Consider the following 13,456-nt stretch of genomic DNA (forward strand, 5'->3'; position numbering starts at 1 on the left):
AGACATCAATGATTATAAGCTTTGCTATTGTTAAAAAAAAGTTACATAATGTGATAAAAGTTAAGATTAGAAAAGTTTGTAAAAATGTGAGGTTTATTTATTTATTTATTTACAAATATCATGAAACTGTTTCAATATTTGACCATGTGTTCCTTATTTACTTTTATATTAACTTTGTATTCAGAGGGGTGGGAAAGGACAGAAATATAGCCAGAATTTATTCTGGTATAACTTAAATTTGAAAATAAAATAGACTATAATCATTCTGGGACCCATGGCAAGAGTTACTAATAAGCATAACTCAATCTATTCAGTAGTCATCGAAATCTTAAGCTATAGACAAACAAATTTTACAAATATGTAATAAGTAGCGAGTCTACTCAAAAATAAATCCAGTACGTATTTTACAAACATTGTAAGTACTAGAGTTGGGCTCGATATAATTATCTCGCTATTGGCTAGGTTTATTCAATGTTTTATTTACTTTCTTTTGGTTATCTGAATTCTGACTATTAACCCTATTCTTCCATTATCTTCTCCCTGACGATTTCTTTCTTTAAACTATATTAGGATCTTAATATTTTTATTTCAAATTATCGTCCTGAAAGGGTTAAAATGTTCAGTTAACTGTTAAATTTTAGTTCAATATCTGACCACATCACGCACGTAGCGCTAGTATCAAATTATTTTAAAACTAAGTTCTCTTTTATTTACTATATTATTAATTTAAATTTTCTGTTTTATGGATAGAAATTTAATACTTCAATATAATTCAAATAGCAATATGAAATAAACAAAATCAATTTATTCTTCATACAGTAAAATAATGGGTCTTATCATTCTGGTCAATGAGAGTTTATTTCGGATTATTGGAGCACTATGAGTTTTAAACATTTATTGCTTGGAAAACTTGAGCTCAAATATAAACATTTATTTCCTATATAGATCTGTCATGGATCTTGATGCAATAAAGCAGGCTGTTTTGTAAATGTTAAAAATTGGAAGATTTTATAAACAAAAGTTCCCGCAAATATAAGTATTAAATAACATTAACTAAGTTATATTGAGGATGATTTAAACTCTCAATAACAACACTTAGACCTCAACAAGGCATTTGACACATATGATATTTTTATAAGCTTTTCTGTACTTTGAAAAGGTTCATTTGTTGGTCTGTAGGGACGTAATTATTAGTTCTAATAAACTGCAAAAATAATTGTGAAAATATAGTTCAAATTTGAACAGCACCGAATTTTGTTCTGAATTTTTTATAAAATTGTCTTTCTTGAAGTGTTGACCCTCTATATGCATCAGGATTCGTTTGTCAAAAATTCTGAATTGACAAACAACTCCTTTGTGGATGTTACATCCTTGTTAAGCAAAACTTTTGAATACTTTAATTTACCTTTAGATCTCTGCCCTGCTTGGAAAGACTTTGACAGTTCTCTATTTCACATAGTCTAAACAAAATAAGACGAAAAAAAATACACTGTCAAATTAAATAAAATACAGGACAACGTGAAAAATAACTTAATTATGGCTAGAATAAAATATGTAAGTGTAATATTTATCCTGTCCAGTAAGATAAAATATGTATTCTGTCTGGAAAAACTCGCCACTAGCCTTCACGGGAATTTTTTTGAAGTATCATTTCATAAAACGCTATATCATATAAATAAATTGAAAAAATTGCACTTTTCATTATATGAGTTAGGTTAGGTTATATTAGGTAAATGCTAGACCCCGCAGGATCAGTGCAATTGGCAAAACCCTGTGCATGCCACAGGACCTAATAGTCTTTAAGGACAAAATTATAGTTATGTTTAACATTAAAGTTTATTGTATTTTATTTATTTTTAAAAATCAATTTTTTATTTTACCTTTTTTCATTTCCTGCTCTTATTGGACAAATAAACGCACACACCAAGCCTCTAGAATCAAATATTAGATTTGTATATTTATATCCATTGTCCTTTCCCTACATGTTCTGTAAGAATTAGGATTAAATTTTTGTCGATAATGGACAGAATCCTCAATTTATATACAATAAAAAGATTCATCTTTAGTATACTTACCCAGGATCTAAAGGTAAATACTTTTTAAAATTACAGCGGTTACGCCCCTTGCATACAACATTCTAATGGGAGCTGGTAGAAAATAGCATAAAACCATCCTAAGACTGGTGTATAAAACCAACCTGTGTGAAGCCTAGCTTAGTGGTTAACGAAATTTGAAAAAACCTTACTTCTTTATATAGCATCTAGGGGTATGTATTAAAGGTGACAGGGAATAGCATAAAACCATTCTAAAGCTTAAATCTAAAAATTAAATAGCCTAAAAAAACACCCCAGGTCCTAAATAAAGCTTACCTATTAAGGAGAACTCAATCAGTTCATTAGTTTAGACAAAAACCTTACTACTTTATATAATAAAATCTTTATAAAAGTACCTTTGAGCTTTTGTAGCAAACCTTGAGTCTTGATGGATTAGGTCACCGCTATAACATTTTTTACAAATAATTTTATAAAATTAACAGGATCTGTGTCTATTGAACACAGTAATAGTGTCTGACTGATTATGACGTAACAAAAAAAAATAGCCAATGAGAGGCCGTTATTGACCAATGGTAAAATTTATAGTGGCCTCTCATTGGCTAATTTTTTTTGTTACGTCATAATCAGTCAGACACTATTACTGTGTTCGTGTCTATTTGTTTGTCTGTGTGTAAGTATTGTCTTGCTTACTACTTTACCGATATGGTTCTCCTTTACAGTGTAGCAGGTCCAGGTAAGGTTTATAGCCCTTCTAAGAGAAATCTACCTTAGAAACAAATGACAACCACATATATTTTCTTTACTTTTCTTATAAACATAAAAAAATAAAAATAGCGGGTCGACTCATCTTTATCAAAGATATTTGTAAATTTCCCTGTGTCTAGCAACTAGACTTGCAGAGTTGAGAACAGCCCCACTGTGTTCTACAGCTACCCCCACATGGGTTAGAATCTCTCCTCCACTTCTGACTAAACTTCCTGTAATATAATATAGTTAAGAACAGCCCTACTGTGTTCTACAGCTACCCCCACATGGGTTAGAATCTCTCCTCCACTTCTGACTAAACTTCCTGTAATATAATATAGTTAAGAACAGCCCTACTGTGTTCTACAGCTACCCCCACATGGGTTAGAATCTCTCCTCCACTTCTGACTAAACTTCCTGTAATATAATATAGTTAAGAACAGCCCTACTGTGTTCTACAGCTACCCCCACATGGGTTAGAATCTCTCCTCCACTTCTGACTAAACTTCCTGTAATATAATATAGTTAAGAACAGCCCTACTGTGTTCTACTGCTACTCCCACATGGGTTAGAATCTCTCCTACACTTCTGACTAAACTTCTTGTAATATAATATAGTTAAGAACAGCCCTACTGTGTTCTACTGCTACCCCCACATGGGTTAGAATCTCTCATCAACTTCTGACTAAACTTTCTAAAATATGATATAGTTAAGAACAGCCCCACTGTGTTCTACAGCTACCCCTACATGGGTTAGAATCTTTCTTCCACTTCTGACTAAACTTCCTGTAATATAATTTAGTTAAGAACAGCCCCACTGTGTTCTACAGCTACCCCCGCATGGGTTAGAATCTCTCCTCCACTTCTGACTAAACTTCCTGTAATACAATATACAGTTAAGAACAGCCCCACCTGTCCAAGGGTGTGAGTGTGGGTTTAAAGGAATAATCCCCCAAAATTTATATTTTTTTACTCCTTACCCTATAAGATATAAAGATTATCCCCCCCTCCAAAAAAAAAGCTTGGACGTCCTTGACCCCACTGTGTGGATACTCTTTTTTAGTGTTAATCTGTACAACAATTTTGCTTTACAAAATGAATCTAAAAACAGAAATTAAAGGGTGAGCAAAAAAAAATGCGTACCTTTTTAAAATTGAAATTGCGCGGCTTGTGTTAATAGTAGAAAAATGTTATGCATATCGTTAGAACCGCTATAAAGTCTATTTTTAGGAAATATACAAACGATTCCTTTGCTACGCATAGTTTAGGAGCTACGTGTTAAAATGTCCCAACTGACTTAAAACTTGACTTGCGAGTAAATTTTGGGACATTTTACCATCTGGCTCCTAAACTATGCGTAGCACAGGAACCGTTCTTATATTTTCAAAAAATACAGATCATAGCGGTTCTAACGGTATGCGTAACATTTTTCTACTATTAACACAAGCTGCGCAATTTGAAATTTAAAAATGAAGGCATCTCTTTTTGCAAATATCTTCTCTAATTTTTAGTTATATTTTAAAATTTACTCGCAAGTCAAGTTTTACATCAGTTGGGACATTTTAACACGTAGCTCCCTAACTATACGTATCAGAGGAATCGTTCTTATATTTCCAAAAAATAGAGTTCAAAGCGGTTCTAACGATATGCATTACATTTTTCTACCATTAACACAAGCCGTGCAATTTGAATTTTAAAAAGGTACGCATTTTTTTGCTCACCCTTTATTACCTGAATTATAAAGAACGTTTCCCGCGTGTTTTGCCACCTCGCCAGCTATACCAAGTAAGCCTCCGCTTAGTTTTACAATGGTTCCCAGTATCCTGAAGTAAAAACAAGGATGACGACATACAAAAAAGTAAAGTTCACTAAAAAGCATTAACCGCGAAAGACATAACAAGACAAGCATCCGATATGGGGTTCAAATATATGCTCTAGCTGCGTCATAACTAAAGATAACTAGATAAAAGTTGCATCTACTGCTGATAGACTTTTATGATAAGAGTTTTTCCAAGCCCAAAAGAGGCAAACTATACCTTGCAATGCACAGTTAAGACTTGCAGACAAAGGTTATTTAATATTTAATAGTTAGGATGTTAGTGCCTTGGGACCTTCTATAAAGGTCTAGGACTATTCAGCCTGCCTCATAGGTAAAAATAAGAAAATATATTATGGTCGTGCAAACTATATTGTAATCTAACTTACTTATTAGATTCTGGTTGCTTTGTTGGCTGCGGTATATATCTCAGTTTTCTCGGTCCAAACCTGCAACATGTATTGCATACAATTTAAAATACTCATTTTGGTAAATTCAAGTGCCTTTTGAGCCCTGGTACCTCCCCCATCCCTCTTAATATAAATTTAGGATCTACTGCAGTTCACGGTAAAATATTACTGGTTAGCAATAGGGCCTATGAAAAAAAAGAAACTCAACCCCCCTCACCTTATTTTAAATTTAGGATCTACTGCAGTTCACGGTAAAATATTGCTGATAAGCAATATTTCCAAAAATCTATGAATTTTAAAGACTGCTAGCTGTCAAGTGTCAAACGGCTGAACGTACAGATCATACCCGCACTCCATTTTAAGCGGCATAAGAAGGCCTACAAATAATCTGGAATAGCCAAGATCCAATTATGCACAGGGAAAGTTTCACTGAAGAAAAAACGCGTAAAATAGGTCTTTTTCGCGCATTTCTCTGCACTGCGAGATAATTATGCATAATTGATTTATGGCTATTCCAGATTATTTGTAAGCCTTCTTATGCCGCTTTAAACAGTGTGTGGGCATGATCTGTACGTTCAGCCGTTTGACAGCTAGCAGCCTTTAAAATTCATAGATTTTTGGAAATATTGCTTATCAGCAATATTTTACCGTGAACTGCAGTAGATCCTAAATTTAAAATAAGGTGAGGGGGGTTGAGTACGGTGCCCTAAACCCTGCGAGTTTAAATAGTACCCCATAAAACCTAACCAAACCTGACCTATAGTCATAAACAAACCCCCCCGCCTTATTTTAGAAAATAAAAGCTGGAAAACAGTGCTCAAAAAAGTACTTTGTGTAAAAGTTACAGTTTTCAACAGATTGATAAGATAAGGGTAACAACAACAATAAAAGCAAAGCTTAACAAATCAGACGGAATTATAAAATCATTAACAAATGTTCCATCGCATTAAGTATTCAACAATTCAATTTAGAAGTCAAGAATTCCGAATAAATTCATCATAAGATAACTCAATTAAAGGGTGCAGAATATGGACATACTCCGCTTTCAAGACTTGATTATGGAGAAGCTTCGCTTGTAATATTATATTTTAAAAAGTATATTACAAAAACTAACTGTTACAGGAATCCTCATACTTTAACACGATAGAACAATTCAAACCGACCCTAGTGTAGAAAAACTTCGCTTTCAAAATACCTTTCAGGTAGACGTAATGTTCTTCTGTCTGCTGGCGAGCTCTCCAGAAGTTGTCTGACCGCCTCATCCGCAAACATCCGGGATTTTACTCCCTTTGGTCCTCCTAGAAACAATATATCGTCAAAACATCAAGGCCAGACGTTTTAATTGTGCTGGATTACATGTTCTTATGCTAATCAATAAAACACAAAGATGACAATAAGTTTCAGCCGTCTATCTTTTATTTAATACGAGAAAATCATGTTTCCCCAAAAACGTTTCAGTTAGACAGACGAATATTTCAAATTATAGAGTAACTTTGCTATTAAAAATATTTAATAAACTGTTTTTAAATGTTCTCGTATGTAAGTATAAAATCTTTTTTTTTTTTTTGTATAGGCACAGTAACATGCACAGGGTTTTCCAGGAGGGTGTAAAGCTTAATTGTCGAAAGAAAGAAAGAAATTATATTCTTATGTTGTGTTTACATACCCCTACTACCCGCTAATGGATTTAATTATTCAACTATGCAATGCATATTATTGGATATAAATAACTTACTTAAATGAAGTTGAAGTTTGGATTTCCTAAAGTATAATTCCTCTTCTCTAATGTAGACATCATCTTTGCTGGTCGTTGTGTATATGTCGTCTTCTCTACTCTGTGTATAAATGTCGTCTTCTCTGCTTTGTGTGTAAATGTTTTCTTTTCTGCTTAGTGTGTAGATGTCGTCTTCTCTGCTCTGCGACTCGCTATTTACGAACAATGCCAAAGAGAGAACTACGAACACCTGAAATAAATATTCTATTTTTATTCTAAGAATTATAAGTAAAGAAGATTATTTTTCATAAAACTAATGCCTTTTTTATAAATTGTCTTTTTGTTTACATTCAAACAAACCAAATACAACGCATGCAACAGACACACTGACAGACAGACAAACTTTTTGGAGACTATTGTTTCGGAGGTCCCAAGGGACCAGATAGCATTAAAATAAAGTTTAAATTAGTGTAAAATGTAAAACATATATTTATTTTACCTATGCATAAAAATATAATACAGAATTACTCTTTAAATAAAGTAAAAATAGCAGGACTTTGCAGCCGCGACGAATATATGGTAATCGTAGATTACCATATTTTAATTAGGTTTAGACTTCCATCTGATTTTTTAAAATGTAAAAGGTTGATATCCCTTAGGCCTACAGGCAGCTTAAACGCCGCTGCCGAGCCCTGATAAATACAGGCTGGTATTCTGACCCTGTGTATGGAAATTATAATATTGAACTACCGACCGATTTAAAAATTTCCGCTAAAAGAAACCGATCAAGTGTCTCTTAGTCAAAAGACAGGGAGTCAAAAGCCCACCTTATTATTGGTCAACTTCTGAGAGAAAAAAGACAAAAGCAAGGGGCTGATTTTAACGGCAAATTTTAAAGTTCAGACAATCCAAAATTGTGTCATCCTGCGTATGGATGTAAGTCTGTTATTCTTAAGAGTAAGACGTATAAGCCTTTTAATTTTATAATCAATTCGAATATATATTAAAAAATAATTGAATGAAAGGTTGCGTGAATTTTTATTCTAAAAGTATTTTTTCATTGATTCATTTTCTTTATGTGCAGAAAAAAGCTAATGGTCTATGAAAAAAAATGGAATGCTCCTTTAAGTGAATTATTTTACAACATTATATAACTTTGTAAGGTATTTTAGAATGGCTGGACCAAGTTGTTCAAGAAAGCAATGAATGGTTTTATACTATACAGTAGTAAAGTTTATTTAATTCAAAGCAAAGCATCTCTAAGTGTGTAAATACTGGAAGTGTTAAGTTGTGTTTTACCGACAATCTTAGCATATAGCTTGAGGTTGTCTCAGACTAATAATTAGGCCCCTAGAGACTATTGCCCCAGCCACTTATAATGTTCAAAAAGACTGTAAGATCGAAAGTTATGATTACTTTCTTACATAAAAATTATACACATTAACATTTTTACAGTTTTAACTTTAGCTTGCAGTGGAGTAGGTCGTATATATTAGGGATCTTAAGGGATATGACAATAAACGATAAATGTACGTTCCTAATTAGGATAAAAAACTACCCCTTGTCAGAATAAATTTATCAAAAAGTTTAGCATCTAAAAGATTGGAAACAGCCAATTAATTCAAAATTCAACAAAAGTGGCCAGAGTTCTTGGTACAACGAATAAGATATCGTCCTATTATATACAGAAACAAGCTTTTTTGTCTGTAGTGAAGGATCTCGCTAACCATTGAACCAATATGGTTCCCCTTTATAGTGAAGATTCTTATAGGTCCTGAGATGGTTTTAGGCTGTCTTATTTTTTATAAATAAGACTTGGTCCGGTTTTAAAATATTTTTCTGCCCTTTTTTATATCCATTCGTATATAGAGCCCCTAGATGATAGGGGCGTAGCCTCTAGTGGTTATATAAAGGTAAAATACCAGTGATATTTACAGTCTAATGTTTTCTCCCCCCTGTATGTATAGTATATGTATTACATATTACATTTAACATACCACCACAAAAGGAGACCCTGTACCATCATTTTTTTTTGGGGGGGGGGGCAACAAATTCTCAATTGGGGGTAAAAATATTATGAGGGAGGAGATAATATAGTTTTGTGGGTAGCTATGGTACCCAAATTGGACGTTCCTAACTGTAACATTGGCTTTAACCCAGGGAGTAGTAGTGAGTCTTCTCCGCCCCAACCCCTTACAATAAAAAATTAAGGAGCTGGTAGAATTTTGGCCAATACTGTTTGGAGGGTTTAACTGTCTTTCAAAAAAAAAATATAAAACACCCTAAGACCTTCATATGGAGAATCTAAACGATCTAATGGTTATCAAATCTCTTGGTACAGTAAGAAAAACAGACATCCTACATCTTATATCTAAGGATTTTCAAAAGTTATTCTCTTTAACTTTTTGATTTCCTAAATCTGCTATAATTTTAAAACCCTCTTACGCGACATTGTTCCTTTATACAAACGTTGTTTCCTAATATCAAAGTTGAGGAGTTTACTTTAGACAAACAAATACTAAACATAACCACAAACAGCTAGGATATTAAAGACTCGTGCATATAATATTTGTTTATTTGCAAGCGAATGTTTCTGTAAAAATTCCCATCAAATCATTTCCTATTAATTATACTTGAAAGGGTGAAGAAATACTATTATGTTAATTTTTCTTATTTTTACTAAAATCACACTTTAGGCAAATTTATATTAATATTTATTTTTAAAGTTTTCTTATATTATTGTTCCGTCTTTATAAAATTAAAACATGCCCCCCCCAAAAAAAGTAAAAGTTTTTTATAGTATTATCATAGTGAACTCTTACCGTAATTCACATTTTTTCTTAGATATCTTATAAAAAGATTTTTAACCCATTTCAAGTTTATTGATGAGCCTTTGTTAACAAAAATATTGTTGGAATTCTATTGCTGCTATATATTGTTCTTGTCATCTCTGTTATTAAAATAATTTTAAGCAGCCAGGCTACTCTATAATTCATTTTGTATGTCCGTCCGTCCGTGCGTTAGTTCGTAATGCGATGTGATTTTCTCGGCTGCTATTCAAAAAAGATTCAAAATACCACTGAAAAACTACTATATAATTTACTTATTACATCTGTCTGTCGGTTATGCTACAAATACATAAAAAAATTATACATACAAAAATATGAACGGTTTAGTGATTAAATAAATTAATTCTTGATTTATGACCACTGGACGTCTGATCTTTACATCACTTTGATCGTTTTTTTAAACATCCCATGATTTATATGTGCTTCGTTATTTATGGATAAAGTCATCTTTGTTTAAGTGTTGTTGTTTTCTATAACTAGTTGTTGCTACCCTTTTTAAGATGATGTTTAAAAATCTCTATTGCTTTCTCCATTTAATGGTTATTGATGGCTCTTTGTTGAACAAAAGTCAGCAACAAAAAAGTGTACATCTTTCAGGTGCAACCATAATTGAAGGATAGGTCAACACAAGATTAATATTTCTCTAGATTTCTAGAAATGTATAGACTTTTCGAATTTGGACGAAGGATTTTACCAAGAATGACAACAACCAAAGTAGCGAAGCACAAGAAATCTTGGAATGGATGAACGGACAAAGTCGATTATAGAGCAGTTATTCAGTAGTAATAACAAAGAAAATAAAGTGAGAGACTATGCAAAACTCATAGTTTATGTCTTATGAAGCATGACAAACAAACATGCGGACAAACAAAAGTATAGACATATGAGCATTTGTCATAGTAATCATCTCTGAAAGTTTGCTTTATCTATCTTAAATAGATGCCCTGAAAATCACATTTCCCTCATAGCATTAGAGGGAGGAGGGTAGTTTCAATGCTTAACCTGAACTATGTGAGAAAGCGCCAAAATACGGGATAAGATTTTTTTATAAAAGCTACAATGGAAATTTAACACACAGAGAGGGGTCAATGGGATTTTAATTATACAAGTCCCTAAAGTCCTATTCTAACGTTTTCTTATTCGTATGCCCAACAACTTTAGGGACTTTAGTAAATTCTGATTGGTTGATTGATTAAGTTGAGTGTTCTAACGTATTAAACATTAATTCTAATTTACATAAGATCTAATTTTGAGTATCATTATTTTACATAGGTCATTGTCTGATCCCTTTAGATGCCTGGAAATTTTATCTTGAACTTGCATAAAAACTAGAATTATTTTACATAAAGGATTAGCACCCTTAAACAAAAGATGAAATTAAATTCTTATCCTTTAAGTTAAACAAGGATATATACAACAAAAATTGCAATGTTTGTTGTCCAACAAGCTCATATGAGAAGAAATAACTTTTTAAGTTTACGCCTAATACCGTAATAAAGACTAAAGACGTATAATTTATACCTACTGTTGCTATGTCAGTTAGTAATTCAAAACAAGGGCTGACAATTAAAAGAAGATGTGCAATATTGAGGCCTACTACAAAGGTCTGGCCCTAAGTTGTAATCAACCATCCCTAGAGGCAGCATGTCGGAGCCGTTAAATTTTGATGCGGCTCCGGCTCCAGCTCCAGCTCCGACTCCTACCTTAAAGTTAATATATCAATTTTTGTTCATTATTGAATTTGATAAAATAAAATAAATAATATAAAATATTTTGCTTTTATTTGATTAAAGCTATATAAAAGTAGAAGGATGTGTGTCTATTTGTTAAGTAACAATAGTTTTTTCAGTTTATTATATGGAAATAGACCGTTGCCAAATTATAATATTAATCAAAAAATCATTTTTAGCTAATCTGGAGCCGGAGCCGTTTTTAACGAAAAATACGGCTCTGGCTCCGGCTCCACCAAAAATGTTGCTGCTCCCGGCCCCGGCTCCGAAACGCTGCCTAGAGGCGGCATGTCGGAGCCGTTTAATTTTGATGCGGCTCCGGCTCCTACCTTAAAATTAATATATCAATTTTTGTTCATTATTGAATTTGATAAAATAAAATAAATAATATAAAATATTTTGCTTTTATTTGATTAAAGCTATATAAAAGTAGAAGAATGTGTGTCTATTTGTTAAGTAACAATAGTTTTTCAGTTTATTATATGGAAATAGACCGTTGCCAAATTATAATATTACTTTTAAAAAATCATTTTTAGCTAATCTGGAGCCGGAGCCGTTTTTAACGAAAAATACGGCTCCGGCTCCACCAAAAATGTTGCTGCTCTTGGCTCCGGATCCGAATCGCTGCGGCTAGAGGTATCAATCAAGACGTATATATCTCTTTACGACGTAAGTACAGCCAAACTGACTTGTACAGTGAACTTTAAAAGAAGCTACGCTCCTACAATTCTGGTTTATTGTGTAAAAATATGATAGTAATCATGTACGTATAAAAATAATTCGAGTTAAATTCATTTAAACAACAAAGGCAACTGTGTCCATGAATAGCACAGATATTAAGGGATAAGATAGTGAAAGATGAACTAATGTAAAATTATAGGTTGAAAAGTTTGGACACTACTAGTTTTAAACCAACCAATCAAAATTAAACAACCAAATCACATAAATAACGTTAGATACCGTTCATTTAATTTCAAGTTCCTTAAAGCCAAATTCGTGGCTGCCTCAAAGCTACACAGCTGAGTGCGGCTGAAGCAAGCCTTTACTATATAAAAATCATAATGGTTTATTCTGAACTAGCGGCTTCGCCCCTAGCCTCTAGGGGCTTTGTCCCAAGAGGTAATTAAAAAAAAATAAAAAATTGGAGCTGCAACCACTAATTTGAAACTAATTTTTTTAAAAAGTGAGAGGGATATTTTTTTTTTTTTTTTTTGGGGGGGGGAGGGTTTTGGGGTTGTCACACCCTCCAAGAAATAGCCTAAAACCACCACATGACTTTACTTTTTAAAAGTTATTTCTAATTTTGAATTTTCAATAAAAAAAAAACATTAAATGACCCAAAGAAGTACAAAATCTAGTTGGATTCTATTGCCATAATTAAAATTGATTTTTAAAATCACAAAAGAAACCATAGGCATGGCAAGCCTGTTTCTTTTGTGTTGAAAGCATGACTCAAATAGAAATTTTATTGTTAAAAGAGTTACAAAGGTTTTGTAATCTACAAAAATAGTACACTTTTAGCATCGGTGTTTATACGAAACACAAAATATAATTAGCTAAGCCCCACCAAAAATACAAAAAAAAAACAATGCTTTGGTCCATTAAAAGAAGCGACTAACCAAATAACATAAAAAAATCTTGTCTGTTCTAATACCTTGTTTCAAATTATCGATAGACACTGGACAGACCAAAATGATAAATTTGCTTTTTTTTATTTTTTCTGCTTCACAAAGTCACAATTTTTAGGTTGATGAACCGTAAAAATAAATTGATATAATGAAAAAAATTAAATTAAAATATTTAAAATTGTTTCTTTATAAGCATTTACATTTTTTGTATGGCCCCTTATTTTTAAAATTCAGCATACCAAAGGCCTATCTAAAGAAAAGCCATACCTTTCGCCAGCCTTTATTAGACAGCATTAGCTTCTAGGTTTTTATAACTTATAAATAACGCTATTAAAATAATGACATTACGATTCCGTGTAATATTTACATATTAGAAGCAAAAAGTTAGACAGGGTGATTTATCCCAATATACTAAATAAAGTATTTTGCCACGTAATTTATAAAAAAAAATTTATTTTTTTATGAATGGCATCGTAAAAGATGTAAATTGTACATATAATATCTGGAAATCA

The 13,456-nt window shown here is 32.5% G+C and overlaps 1 protein-coding gene across 1 annotated transcript in view; it reads right to left on the reverse strand.

Annotated features, from left to right (window-relative positions):
* Positions 1–13,456, reverse strand: part of LOC145329374 (juvenile hormone esterase-like) — an 84,854-nt gene that overhangs the window by 51,480 nt on the left and 19,918 nt on the right. Inside the window, exons 2-9 of the mRNA XM_080173461.1 lie at positions 6,759–6,987; positions 6,219–6,321; positions 5,003–5,062; positions 4,529–4,620; positions 2,929–3,031; positions 2,450–2,497; positions 1,881–1,931; positions 1,406–1,460 (exon numbers count right to left, since the gene is read on the reverse strand). Coding sequence (XP_080029587.1) covers positions 1,406–1,460; positions 1,881–1,931; positions 2,450–2,497; positions 2,929–3,031; positions 4,529–4,620; positions 5,003–5,062; positions 6,219–6,321; positions 6,759–6,987 — 741 coding nt within the window. The remainder of the gene's footprint in view (positions 1–1,405; positions 1,461–1,880; positions 1,932–2,449; positions 2,498–2,928; positions 3,032–4,528; positions 4,621–5,002; positions 5,063–6,218; positions 6,322–6,758; positions 6,988–13,456) is intronic.

This window comes from Acartia tonsa, chromosome 10 (assembly GCF_053477335.1).
Source record: "Acartia tonsa isolate MP-2025a chromosome 10, ASM5347733v1, whole genome shotgun sequence".
NCBI lineage: Eukaryota > Metazoa > Arthropoda > Copepoda > Calanoida > Acartiidae > Acartia > Acartia tonsa.